This window comes from Coniophora puteana, assembly GCF_000271625.1.
Source record: "Coniophora puteana RWD-64-598 SS2 unplaced genomic scaffold CONPUscaffold_8, whole genome shotgun sequence".
In the NCBI taxonomy this organism is placed as follows: Eukaryota; Fungi; Basidiomycota; class Agaricomycetes; order Boletales; family Coniophoraceae; genus Coniophora; species Coniophora puteana.
This window is the reverse complement of record NW_006913060.1, coordinates 702,539-716,239: the sequence shown is the minus strand read 5'-3', so window position 1 is coordinate 716,239 and position 13,701 is coordinate 702,539. Positions and strand designations below refer to the sequence as shown.

The following is a 13,701-nucleotide window of genomic DNA, read 5'->3' as shown; positions in this document are numbered from 1 at the left end:
TGTCTACTCCGGGCAGTTTGCTTGCTCGGCCTGTTCGTCGTTGACGCCTACGTTGGTGGGATTGGTGTCGACGTGGTGAATGAGATGGCCATCCTCGTCGAGGTGGAACCATTCATTAGCGTCGTTGGGGAGGGAATCAACGTCCCCGTTCATTTCTGCCGCCGGATTCGAGGTGCGCATACGAGCGAGGCGAGCTTTGAGCGTAAACATGCTTCTGCCTCGATCTCGGGACTTGATCTCCAGTTCCTGATGCTCGATATTGCTACAGGTATGGCTTGACGAGGAAGTCGGCGAGATCGCGCTGTCGCAGTCTGCGACTGCGCATATACCAGCAAGGTGTTGGTCGTTTTTGCAGAAGTGATCGGCGTTAGACTCGAGCGGTTCTGTGCATCGGAACTTCCTGCAAACATAGTGCCCAATGGTTACGCCATCGCTGACTGCAACCTGACACTTTCCTACTCTTTCTCAGTGAGAAGCATGACAATATCAAATACGATGAGACTTACGGTAACGAGGCTTACCATCGGGACCGGGTGGATCGATGAAGACCCTCATGCATAGGTCGCAGAAGTGTCTGAGTTCGTGTTGGCCAAAACGCACCATCCGCTCGTTACGCTCCTGCATGGCCAACGTGAAGCGAGCTCGTTGCTCGCCATCATGAGGAACTCGTAGTGGTGTCTTCTGGTCCATGGCATCCCGAAGAAGAGCGAATATGGTGAATGCATACCACACTTGCTCTTGAGTGAGAGTCGGACTGAACGGCAGCTTGTGTTTACTTGAGGCGATTCGAGGGCGAGACCAGTATTCTGACTGAATATAATCTCCCTTACGAGCGTGGTCGAACTCGTACGTGGTCGCGCAGCTAGTGGCCGACGTTCTATACGATAGAAATAAAGCTAATTAGCCGACCTCTCGCCGCCACCGACACCGCCACCGACACCGCGAGTTCGGAGATCACCTGCAACCTGGGCCGACCGACACTCACACGCCTTGCACCCTTTCCCACCTCGGCCGGCGCGGATTGGAAAACGATCCGTCCATCAGGAGCCGCTCTACCGTTGTTGCGTCACACGTTGTCCAACCTCGCTTACACGGAGCCCGGTTTATATAACTATAGCGCCTTGCTCGTGTTCGTCTGTTCTCCCCCTCCACGTCTGCTGTGCGACGGCTTGTCTCGACACACTATCTCATCATGCAGCGCGCCACGCTCTTCGGCTCTGTTAGGCGTTCGTATGTCTCTGGACGGTCGGCTTTTGCTCTTTCCAGAGGGTTCGCAACGTCGATGAGGACGCGTAAGTACTGGATAGTTGGCTAGATGCTGGTAGCCTAGGGCGTGCAAGGGCTGATCTATTCCTCATAGTGGACGGAAGTAAAATCGTGGTCACCAAGCCCGTCGTCGAGCTCGATGGAGATGAGATGACGCGCATCATCTGGAAGAAGATCCGAGAAGAAGTGAGTGACTTGCATTTCCAGTGCGCCCTTCTAAGGGACCCTTGGACTACGTGTCCATGTGGCGGTCTCACAGGACTAACATTCTGAATTGACTTTCTCCAGCTCATCCTGCCGTATCTCCAACTCGACATCAAGTACTTTGATCTTGGCCTTGAATACCGCGACCAGACGAACGATCAGATCACCGTCGACGCCGCGAATGCTATCATCGAGCACAAGGTCGGCATCAAGTGCGCGACTATCACCCCTGATGAGGCACGGGTGGAAGAGTTTAAGCTCAAGGAGATGTGGAGGAGTCCCAATGGAACGGTGCGCAGTCTCCAGCGTCACGTATGGTTCTCTCGACCTGACATAAATGCGGCCATAGATCCGTAATATTCTTGGTGGAACCGTTTTTCGCGAGCCTATCATCCTGAAGCGCGTCCCGAAGCCTGTTCCAGGCTGGGTGAATCCCATTGTCATTGGTCGTCATGCGTTCGGTGACCAGGTGCGTACTATGTTGATACTCCGTGTTTGTCCTGTGTACTGAGACTGTACTATACTAGTACCGGTCAACAGATTTTGTCGCCCCTGGACCTGGTAAACTCCAGTTGGTTTACACCCCTGCTGATGGCGGCGCACCAACGACTATGAATGTTTATGACTTCAAGGGGAAGGGTGTTGCCATGAGCATGTACAACACCGACGAGGTGAAGCAAACGGAGCTGGTCTTAGGTACTTATCTCACATATGTGACAGTCGATAACAGGCTTCGCGCATGCATCGTTCAAGATGGCACTATCAAAGAAGATGCCTTTGGTGCGTTCTTGGTGTTCCTTCATTGGAGGTTCATTATACTCACAAATCAACAGTTCATGTCTACGAAGAACACCATCATGAAGAAGTACGATGGACGTTTCAAGGATATCTTCCAGGAGATTTACGACAAGGAATACAAGCCCTTGTACGAGGCCGCTGGCATCTACTATGAACACCGTCTTATCGATGACATGGTTGCCCAAGCCATCAAGTCCTCAGGCGGCTTCGTCTGGGCTTGCAAGAACTACGACGGTGATGTTCAGAGTGACATCCTCGCTCAAGGTTTCGGCAGTCTCGGCATGATGACCTCCGAGCTCATCACTCCGGAGGGTGACATTATCGAGAGCGAAGCCGCACACGGCACTGTGACGCGCCACTACCGCGAGTACCAGAAGGGCAACGAGACCTCGACGAACCCCGTGGCGTCCATCTTCGCGTGGACCCGTGGTCTGCTTCACCGCGCCAAGCTTGATAACAACGACCCGCTGCGCAAGTTCTGCCTTGATCTCGAGGCGGCTTGTGTGGAGGTTATTGACGGGGATGGCATTATGACCAAGGACCTTGCCCTTGCGATCTACGGGAAGGCGATGAAGCGCGAACACTGGGTTGTTACCGACAAGTATATGGATGCCGTCAAAGTAAATCGCTTTGCCCTTCTATTGCGTTCTCGTTTGCTGACATTTTGTTCAGGCTAAGTTGCAAGAGAAGATGGCTGCTCGCGGTGCAAAGCTCTGAGTTCACACTCAACTACATCCCCGAGTTGATATAGGTCGTTGGTTGTTGTGGCATGTATATCCGGGAGAGCGCTTCGAGTTGTATCTTTTAGCTGTTGTTTGTATTCTACATGAGGAGGACGTTTACGAGCCATCTCGCATTTACCACAAGATCTAGCAATATCATCTTACCCTTTTTTGTTTACAGTACCGGACAGGCAAAGTCGACAAAAAGCACCGAGAAAGATCTAACAATTTTTCCGAAATTCTGACTGTACTATCACTGGACCACCTTTTCAAACCTTTTTCGCACTCGCTCCTTGGAAGTGCATGTATCTCAACGACTTCTCACCCAAATCTCACCAAAACTACACCAACAGACTCGTATCGATCTCTCCTTACTGGCTATCTATTTCTCAAGGTAAGATACGTCCTTGTTGAGTATTCGGCACGATGCCGGTGAGGTCTAGTCGAGAGGCCACACCTTTTCAAAACTGTCGCGTCACGATCAGTCACCGACAGAGTTGAAACTCCGACTATCCCTTTGGAATGAGCAGGCAGCAGAGTGTCATCATTTGAATCTCCGACGCTCATCAGCCAATCAACGAAGACGCGTCGCGCTTGTACCAGTCACACCTCTTCCACTTCGACAAAGTGAAAATCGCAACGCGCAACAACAGGTGCTCCTTAATCACAAGATAAAGCACATATTTGGCAGCTTACTTCAGTTAAGAATGAGCCCTTAATATTTTTATTCGCCCGATTTGAAGTAGTATAGTAATATCAGCTTATCACCCTCTCTGTCACGCATGGTGCACAAACAGTTTTTACCATACTACGCAATAACTTCCCTTACAATATGGGTTCATATCTCTGTGGTATATTGAAGGATGTTATATTTCATTGTCTGCGAGCTTACAAGGTCATGAGAGAAGGGGGGAAAGAGCTATAACGAAAACAGTCGGTTTTGAAAAAGGGTGACCTGCTTGAAAAAGGGGTCCAATGATAGTATATCTGAGGTCAGAACAGCGAAAGGAGCCTGAAAATGCACCTCCGAAGTTTTTCCCACGTGTTTTTGGGGGTCGGCCAAATTTTGAGCAGAAAAACCGGAACTTTTAGCCGTGAGAAGCGGCCGGGAGGGCCCCTAATGTCGAGAGTCGGTAGTCACTATTACCTTTGCAATGCCGTTGAGATGGAAAGAGCCATCTGTTGGGAAGGTTTATATACTATCTGTAAGGTAGATTGATGAGAAATTCTGATCCTCAACAACTAAGTAAATCTGGGACTTGGAGAGCATCTGACCCTCGACAGAACACCAAATAGCAACTATCCTTGACAAAGCACAAGGGTCTAATCCTCAATAAATTTAGTTCACCCTCGATAAAATCCTCGACTGATCTAACCCTTGACATGAACTAACCCTTGACATGATATATATTTATGTAAGAGACCTCACCCTCAACAGAACCAATCAATCATACCCACCTATTTTCTGACCGAGATCATGCTTAACAGGTCTAAGCCTTCGCAGAGTAAGTCCTCAACAGCTTTGGTCGATTTGCTGGCAAGTTTCCTATGACTCGAACCAGACACGAGTTAATGTTGTCGAGGGTTGAATCAAGGGTCCCAGTCAGTGCTGTTGATGATTACTAGTAATTCTGTCAAGGGTTAGTTCTGTCGAGGGCTAGTTGTTTTGTTGATAATGTATCACCACATTTGCACTTCACCGTACCTTCGCTAAGTATTCTATCAGGCATTGGGTTCTCTTCCCGAAACCGTGCCGCTCAACCCCACGTGTATCAAACACGCTGCAATTATGTTCGGTGACATTAACTTTCTGATCAGCCGAACAACTGCGACTGAGGTACAGTACCGGACAGGCAAAGTCGACAAAAAGTAGTGACCTCTTATATTTCATCCGAAAACTATCAGAATCGACTCGAAATGATATAAGGATCTTGCCACCAAAGTTTGAGTGAGTTTGCACGAGCCATTCATCCAAAAAAGGCGACCCAACTTTCTTCTAACCTCCGAAAATTTGGCCGACCCCCTATTTTTTGTCCTAAAATCACGAAAAAATCGCCAATCGACTCCTTTTGGCGTGGTGCTTATGATTCCGTTGAAATCTTCATGGCAAAATGCTGTGGGAATCACAGAAAAAAATCCGAAGTCAGGTGCGGGGATACGGGCCGGCCCCTGCCCCTTCCGTAAAGGGATGGGGTTGACCCCTAACTTCTGGTCCTCAGTCCTTGCAGCTGAACAGTGCGGCTATACTAGTCAGGTGCACTGTATGTAACTCTTAGGACCGCCATGGCCGACACCTCTCTAAACTCGCCCTCACTTTGGTTCTTCACTATAACACCACCCTAGGATGACTTTCTACTCGCCACCAAGACCGATGCCATCTCCAACGAAACTCAGAAAGCCAAGACCTGGTCAAGCTACAGAGACGGAGGTTCAGAAAGCGACCGCCCCCAGCTCTGGATGGGTCACTACAACAAAGCCAACCCCTTCGCGTACACTGCAATTTGCTGTCGCATCTCTGGATGCGGGAACCGGTCGTGTTGAGACCAACGGCGCTGTGTGGTCCAGCACATCAGCGCGGCCTCAGACACATGTGGAACAGTATTGGGCCGCTCGCGCGCTGACAGCCGAGACGGTGCTATCAGCTCACACCTCGCATCAGCGCGAACTGTCTGAAGTGAAGCATCGCGAGGAGGCTAGACGACAGGTAAGCCGTTGTTAATGTGATATCCATGCTGTACCTATGCTGATCAGGGGCTCTCACGGACTTGCATTCAATTCTGCATTTGAAAAGCGGGAAATTGAGGCCGTCGTGCACGTCAATGAAGTTAGGCAACATAAGCTTGAAAAGTTCGTGGTGCGTGTTTCACATGTCGTCGATTTGTTGGGATGTGCCCCCGTCCTGAAGTAAACCTCCGAAACAACAGGCGGCGCTTGTCGCAGTTCTCGTTGGGCTGTTTTGCTTCGTGACATATATGATGTATGCGTCTATGAAAATCTCAACGTCCAGAAATAAAGGGATGCATTTCACGATCCCAATCTTGTCCCCGTTCACATCAGTGGTGCGTGTTTCCCTCGATGGATCCCTGCCGCCGCGCCTGAGAAGGAGAGGGGTCCCAAGAAGAGCGTGGTTTGATCTGTGAAATCGTAGGTGGAACATGAAACTGGGGTCATTGGAACACGCGCCGTGACTATCTTTATCCTCGTACTCGGCATCGTGGCCTACGCCTCTATTCGACGGTGGATGCGGAGAACTTAGGTTTATGGTCTCATTGACTATGATAATGAAAGGCAAGGCTGGCACGAGCAAACCCCAGAAGACCGCCGGCGGAGGGGAAACTGGAGCACGTTCTGCTGCGGATGTGGCTGAACTGAATACAGCAGGTATCAGTTATAGGACCAACGCCCGATGTGCACGCTGGACGGGTCATGAGAGTCCAAGCCTATTTGTACTGCGCCTCCGCATGACCGGAGGAAGGTACAGTAGCTGGCGGGAATTACATAGCACTGGCATCGATAGGACAGCTGGCTCGAGTAAATGCGCAGCATTCAGGGCGATAACAGCTCTAGCGCTCTACAATGGTCCCTAGATTACCTTGCTATTGACGTGGAGAATATCTATGTATTTAGTGTCGGGCTCGCAGTCTCGAGAGTGTGAATAGGAGATTTGTAAAATTTGCCAAGTTTCGCTGGCACATACACAGCCCACCGGAGGACAAGCCCGTCGGATGGGACGAAAGGTCGACATCGAGGACAAATGATGAGAATGATGATCTAATCGAGTAAGCCGACCGAGGAAATGAACCGGCTCGGTCTATTTGGTCCTTCCCTCTCAGACGCTCTGGAGTGGGAATCGCCGCTCACACCACGCCTCAACTGTTCGTCACAGTGCCGTCCACTCCTTGTCTCTGCCCCTCCGTCCTCTTTCCCCTCCCCCTCCCCCTCGCTGTCCGCAGCTTCGACAGGCAGTCGGCTCAGTCGACAAGCCCCAAGCAGTCATGGCTGCTCAATACCCCCATTCCGGTTCCCCTACAGCCGACCCTAACGACCCCTTCGGCTCCTCTTCTGCCATTCCACGCAGATATTACAATGACACCGATTCCGACAATATTGACACTTACGGCCGGAGAGATACCTACGCCTCCGATAGCTCAGCCAATGGTCTCAACGATGGAGAGCGGTATTATGACCACAACGGTCAATATGACCCCTACGGTGGTGCGTTACAGTCTTGACCGTCCATTTCTCAATCCTTACATGCGTTCAATCAAGCCCAACCCGATACGGATTCAGACGTAGATGTCTATCCAAGAGGACATGCCCCCTCCGCAGAATCGTTAGGCCCTCGTATGGGAGGCATGTCGGAATCCAGTGCGACCGGGTACCATGACTCGTATGCTGGACCAACCGGGGCACGCGATGCGTACCCAGCTTGGACGCCCGAGCGTCAAATCCCTCTCTCAAAGGAGGAGATCGAGGACATCTTCCTCGACCTCACGCAGAAGTTCGGCTTCCAACGCGACTCCATGCGTAATATGGTAAGACAGTTTTTCCTATCTATTCATCTCGCGTGTCCGCTTATCGGGGTTATGTTCTTTAATGTAGTTCGATTTCTTGATGCAACTCCTCGACAGCCGAGCCTCGAGGATGTCACCCAATCAGGCCCTGCTCACTCTTCACGCGGACTACATCGGCGGAGAACATGCCAACTACCGGAAGTGGTACTTCGCTGCCCAGCTCGACTTAGATGACGCTATCGGACAAGCCCAAAACCCGGGACTCCAGCGTCTCCGGTCCACCAAGCGGAAGAACTCAACTCGGACCAGTGGGCAGAAGTCGTTGGCGACGGCCATGGAGAGATGGCGCCAGGCGATGAACAACATGAGCCAGTACGATCGGCTCCGGCAGATCGCGTTGTACCTATTGCTATGGGGCGAGGCGGCCCAAGTCCGCTTTGTGCCAGAGTGTCTGTGCTTCATCTTCAAGTGCGCGGACGACTATTACCGGTCGCCCGAGTGCCAGAACCGGGTTGAGCCCGTGCCTGAGGGCTTGTACCTTAGGGCAGTTGTGAAGCCTCTCTACCGCTTCATTCGTGATCAGGGTTACGAAGTCGTCGACGGGAGGTTTGTTCGGAGGGAACGGGACCACGCTGACATCATCGGCTATGATGATGTGAACCAGCTATTTTGGTATCCTGAGGGCATTGCGCGCATTACCCTTCAAGACAAGGTATTTTGTTTTCGTTTTTCCAGACTGTCTAACGGTTTGCTGAATATTACCATAGACGAGGTTGATTGATTTGCCACCACCCCAACGATGGATGAAGTTCGACCGCGTCGATTGGAATAGCGCGTTCTTTAAGACCTATTACGAGAAGCGTTCATTCGGTCACCTTCTGGTCAACTTCAACCGGATTTGGGTCATCCACATCTCCCTTTACTGGTTCTACACCGCATACAACTCGCCCAAGGTTTATCAGGTCTACCTCGCAAACGGCAACACGGTTAATCCTCCCGCTCTGACATGGTCTGCCACCGCTCTCGGCGGTGCAGTCGCCACCGTCATCATGATTGCTGCGACACTGGCCGAATTCTCGTATATACCAACCACCTGGAATAATACTTCACACCTTTCCCGTCGTTTGATTTTCCTCGGTATCACCCTTGCTCTCACGGTCGGCCCTACGTTCTACATTGCCATCGCCGAGGACACCAGCGGAGGCAACAGTGGTTCTCTAGCCCTCATCCTGGGTATCGTGCAGTTCTTCATTGCCGTCGTCGCCACCCTTCTGTTCTCCATCATGCCGTCTGGACGGATGTTCGGTGATCGTGTTGCTGGCAAGTCGCGCAAGTACCTGGCCAGCCAAACCTTTACCGCCAGTTACCCTGGTCTCTCTACCCAGGCTCGTTTAGCATCCATCCTCATGTGGGCTCTCATCTTCGGGTGCAAGGCTACGGAGTCGTACTGGTTCTTGACGCTCTCGTTCCGTGACCCAATTGCTGTCATGGTGACGATGACCATTCAAAACTGCAACGACAAGTACTTTGGCCCAAACCTTTGCTTGAATCAGGCACACTTCACGCTGGCAATCATGTATGTCATGGACCTCATCTTGTTCTTCCTCGACACATTCTTGTGGTACATCATCTGGAACACGGTATTCAGTATCGGTCGGTCGTTCATGCTTGGATTGTCGATCTGGACGCCCTGGAAGGATATTTACACCCGGCTACCCAAGCGCATTTACTCGAAGATTTTGGCATCGAAAGACATGGAGGTTAGATATAAGCCCAAGGTGCGTTTTTACCCAATATTCTTGCTGTAAACCCGTGCCAAATATTTCAAAGGTCCTGGTCTCGCAAGTCTGGAATGCTATAATCATCTCGATGTACCGCGAGCACTTGCTCTCCATCGAACATGTGCAGAAGCTCCTCTACCACCAGGTTGACACCGGACATGATGGCAAGCGCAGTCTTCGTGCCCCGCCGTTCTTCATCTCGCAGAGCGACAAGGGTTTCAAGGGCGATTTCTTCCCGCCTGGCAGCGAGGCTGAGCGTCGTATCTCATTCTTCGCGCAATCTCTCACCGTCAACCTCCCGGAGCCCCTGCCCGTCGATGCCATGCCCACATTCACGGTTTTGACTCCTCATTACAGCGAGAAGATCCTACTGTCGCTCCGTGAGATCATTCGCGAGGAAGACCAGAATACTCGTGTCACTCTTCTTGAGTACTTGAAGCAGCTTCATCCGGTCGAATGGGACAACTTCGTCAAGGATACCAAGATCCTCGCCGAGGAATCCGCCATGTTCAACGGCGGCAACAGCCCCTTCGCTGCCGATGAGAAGGCCCAGTCGAAGATGGACGATCTTCCGTTCTACTGCATTGGTTTCAAGAGCTCTGCACCCGAATTCACTCTGCGTACCCGTATTTGGGCTTCGCTTCGTGCCCAAACTCTGTACCGCACGGTCTCTGGTATGATGAACTACTCGAAGGCGATCAAGCTCCTCTACCGTGTCGAGAACCCCGAAGTTGTTCAGCAGTTCGGAGGCAACACCGACAGACTCGAGCGTGAGCTTGAGCGAATGGCTCGCCGCAAGTTCAAGTTCCTCGTTTCGATGCAGCGTTACTCCAAGTTCAGCAAGGAGGAGCACGAGAACGCCGAGTTTTTGCTCCGTGCATACCCCGACTTACAAATTGCTTATCTTGACGAGGAACCCCCGCGCAAGGCTGGTGGTGAAACGCGTCTGTTCTCTACGCTCATCGATGGTCACTCCGAGTTCATTCCCGAGACTGGTCGCCGTCGTCCCAAGTTCCGTATTGAGCTTCCTGGTAACCCCATTCTTGGTGACGGAAAGTCCGACAACCAGAACCACGCCATCGTCTTCTATCGCGGCGAGTACTTGCAGCTCATCGATGCCAACCAGGACAACTATCTCGAGGAATGTCTCAAGATTCGGAATATGCTAGGCGAATTCGAGGAGTACTCCGTTTCGTCCCAGAGTCCCTATGCGCAGTACGGTCACAAGGAGTTCCGCAAAGCACCCGTCGCCATTGTTGGTGCGCGCGAGTACATTTTCTCGGAGAACATCGGTATCCTCGGTGATCTCGCCGCCGGCAAGGAGCAGACGTTCGGTACCCTGTCCGCTCGTAACTGGGCGTGGATCGGTGGAAAGCTTCACTACGGTCACCCCGATTTCCTGAACGCGCTGTACATGAACACGCGCGGCGGTGTCTCCAAAGCGCAGAAGGGTCTCCATCTCAACGAAGATATTTACGCTGGTATGAACGCCTTTGGACGTGGTGCTCGTATCAAGCACACGGAGTATTTCCAGTGCGGCAAGGGTCGTGATCTCGGGTTCGGAACGATCCTCAACTTCCAGACGAAGATCGGTACGGGAATGGGCGAGCAGATGCTCAGTCGCGAGTACTACTACCTTGGCACGCAGCTCCCGATTGATCGGTTCTTGACGTTCTACTATGCCCATCCTGGGTTCCATATCAACAACATGCTCATCATCTTGGCCGTGCAGCTCTTCATCTTGTGCAGTAAGTGGTTGTCAATGCACTACCGATCGTTTATTGACTTTTTTTCTAGTGGTGTACCTGGGTACCCTGAACTCGTCGGTCACGATTTGTAGCTATGCATCGAACGGGAACCTCCTGCCTGGCATGGACGGATGCTACAACCTTGATCCCGTCTTCGACTGGATCCATCGTTGCATCATCAGTATTTTCTTGGTGTTCATCATCTCCTTCCTGCCGTTGTTCATTCAAGGTTCTTGTTCCCTTATTTTTATTCTCGAATTATGTTATTTACCTTTCATTGCAGAGTTGATTGAACGTGGAACTGCTCGCGCTGTCATCCGCTTGGGCAAACAGTTCCTGTCCCTCTCGCCCCTTTTCGAGGTTTTCTCCACGCAGATCTATACCCACTCCATCATCAGCAACTTGACGTTCGGTGGTGCTCGGTACATCGCTACGGGCCGTGGTTTCGCCACTACGCGCATCTCGTTCAGCATCCTGTTCTCCCGCTTCGCCGGTCCTAGTATCTACCTCGGTATGCGGACCCTGATCAGCTTGCTTTACGTGACTATGGCGTTCTGGACCCCGTATCTCATCTACTTCTGGTTCTCCATCCTCGCGCTTTGCGTCGCTCCTTTCGTCTTTAACCCCCACCAGTTCTCCTTCTCCGACTTCATTATTGACTACAGAGAATTCTTGCGATGGATGTGCCGCGGTAACTCGCGCTCGCATAACAACTCGTGGATCGGGTACTGTCGTCTCTCGCGGACGATGATCACCGGTATCAAGAAGAAGAAACTTGGTATGCCATCCGAGAAACTGTCCGGAGGAGACGTTCCTCGCGCAACTTGGCGTTCCGTGCTCGTTGCCGAGATTATTTCCCCCGTCGTCATGGCTGTTTTGTTCATTATAGCCTACATGTTCGTCAAGGCTTTCCCCGATAGCACTGGCAGACTTCCTCCCAGCCCGCTCATCCGCATCGCTGTGATCTCCCTCGGTCCCATCGTATGGAACGCGGCAGTGCTGTTGGTGCTGTTCCTCGTTTCTATCTTCCTTGGCCCCATGCTCGACCCCAAGTTCCCGATGTTTGGTTCAGTTATCGCCGCTATTGCCCACTTCTTGGGTCTTGTTGGCATGGTTGGCTTCTTCGAGTTCTTAGTGCGTAACAATTTTGTTTCCTCCAATTAAATCTCACTAATATCGTTGCAGTGGTTCCTTGAGTCATGGAACGCTTCGCACGCTGTCCTGGGTATCATTGCTGTCATCGCCATCCAGCGTGCCATCCACAAGATCCTGATCTCCGTATTCCTGTCGCGTGAATTCAAGCATGATGAGACCAACCGCGCCTGGTGGACTGGTCGGTGGTATGGAAGAGGCCTAGGCACACACGCCATGTCACAGCCGGGACGCGAGTTCATCGTCAAGGTCATCGAGCTTTCCCTGTGGAGCTCGGACTTGCTCATTGGGCACTTCCTCCTCTTCATGCTTACGCCCCCCACTCTACTCCCCTTCGTGGACAAGCTGCATGCTATGATGCTCTGTAAGTCGAAAATCTATCAGGGCTCAGCCGTGTTTACTAAACAATCCTTAGTCTGGCTGAGACCGTCGAAGCAAATTCGTGCTCCGCTGTATTCGCTCAAGCAGAAGAAGCAGCGTCGCTGGATTGTGCGTTTTTCTTCAGGTGTTATATAATATTTTTCCTTATACTTGCGTCAGATCGTGAAGTACGGCTCCGTGTACATCGCCGTCATCATCATCTTTGTCTGCCTCATTGCTCTGCGTATGTGTCACCCCTTCTAATTCGGTTAATACATTGACGCTGATATTTGTTTCATAGCCGCTGCTTTCCAGAATCGTATTCATTTCGAATGCACTATCTGCCAGAATCTCTAATCCGCCCCTCACCTACGTTATTAACCCGCACTCTCATAGACAGTCCGTAGTCAGCTGTATTTCCCTCCTTCCCTCGCCCCGCCTTGCAGCGGGACCCTTACAAGCTTGCGCTGGACCCTTTTACCACTATGGACAGGACAATTTCTTCTCACCACTACTCCTATATGTGTCCCGTCTCCTCGAGCCCACTGCACGGACGTCTAGTGTAATGTACGGATCACGACCATTTATGAAATTGGTAGAATAAAAGCTTGATTTTTCCCCTTATCTTACCAAGCATCGTTAGCCTTTTTCTTATGCAGTCCCAGTTTAGTCGAACTTGCCGCTCTCAAGATCTTTCTCTCTTTTTAGTTATGGAGGTGTTTAGTAGCTGTGATGTTTTGCTGATAATACAGGTGTTTATTTGGCCAGCAAGTGCCTGGTGCTGCCCAATTGTTATGTCCCCGCCGGGCGCGCGTATGATTCAGGAAGTAACCAAGTGCAAGGCGTGCCACTTGGGTTATTGGTGATGACTACTACTTCAGACCACTAGTAAGAGGACTTGATCAGGACCGTTCGTCATTTCACAGATAGATGTCCCATTCAATATTGACTGATGTTGAAATCTTAGAGTAGACGGGCAGGAACAAGCAAGCAAGCCTGGAGCCGGATGCAGAACCACGATAACCGAGAGTAACTTGAAATCATCAATGGCGAGTGATGCTACAGTCATCGACTCGGGTCAGAAAACCGCAGAGAACTTCCAGAGGTGGGCAACGGAGGAAGCCCGCCGATCTTTGTGAGGTCGGCCGATAGTATG

General features: G+C 51.3%; 4 protein-coding genes across 4 annotated transcripts; 3 read left to right on the top strand and 1 right to left on the bottom strand.

Annotated features, from left to right (window-relative positions):
- Nucleotides 1–195: 195 nt before the first annotated feature.
- On the bottom strand, nt 196–459 carry CONPUDRAFT_42873 (uncharacterized protein; the record flags this gene model as incomplete). The annotated part of the gene is made up of 1 exon (XM_007771526.1): nt 196–459. A coding segment is annotated over one exon (264 nt), but the record flags the coding sequence as incomplete, so codon positions are not given.
- Nucleotides 460–1,030: 571 nt separating this feature from the next.
- Nucleotides 1,031–3,153, top strand: CONPUDRAFT_83027 (isocitrate dehydrogenase). The gene is made up of 8 exons (XM_007771855.1): nt 1,031–1,292; nt 1,361–1,452; nt 1,555–1,761; nt 1,820–1,939; nt 1,998–2,141; nt 2,191–2,250; nt 2,304–2,888; nt 2,941–3,153. Exons 1-8 carry the CDS (start codon nt 1,193–1,195, stop codon nt 2,983–2,985), a joined length of 1,353 nt encoding a protein of 450 aa, XP_007770045.1. The 5' UTR covers nt 1,031–1,192; the 3' UTR covers nt 2,986–3,153.
- A 2,148-nt stretch (nt 3,154–5,301) lies between these two features.
- Nucleotides 5,302–6,522, top strand: CONPUDRAFT_137951 (uncharacterized protein). The gene is made up of 4 exons (XM_007771854.1): nt 5,302–5,694; nt 5,782–5,844; nt 5,915–6,049; nt 6,139–6,522. Exons 1-4 carry the CDS (start codon nt 5,335–5,337, stop codon nt 6,244–6,246), a joined length of 666 nt encoding a protein of 221 aa, XP_007770044.1. The 5' UTR covers nt 5,302–5,334; the 3' UTR covers nt 6,247–6,522.
- A 463-nt stretch (nt 6,523–6,985) lies between these two features.
- On the top strand, nt 6,986–12,902 carry CONPUDRAFT_58540 (glycosyltransferase family 48 protein; the record flags this gene model as incomplete). The annotated part of the gene is made up of 11 exons (XM_007771570.1): nt 6,986–7,202; nt 7,260–7,525; nt 7,593–8,216; nt 8,272–9,282; nt 9,335–11,033; nt 11,083–11,262; nt 11,317–12,167; nt 12,219–12,549; nt 12,601–12,674; nt 12,726–12,789; nt 12,847–12,902. The coding sequence occupies 11 exons, from the start codon at nt 6,986–6,988 to the stop codon at nt 12,900–12,902; spliced, it is 5,373 nt and encodes a 1,790-aa protein (XP_007769760.1).
- Nucleotides 12,903–13,701: the final 799 nt, after the last annotated feature.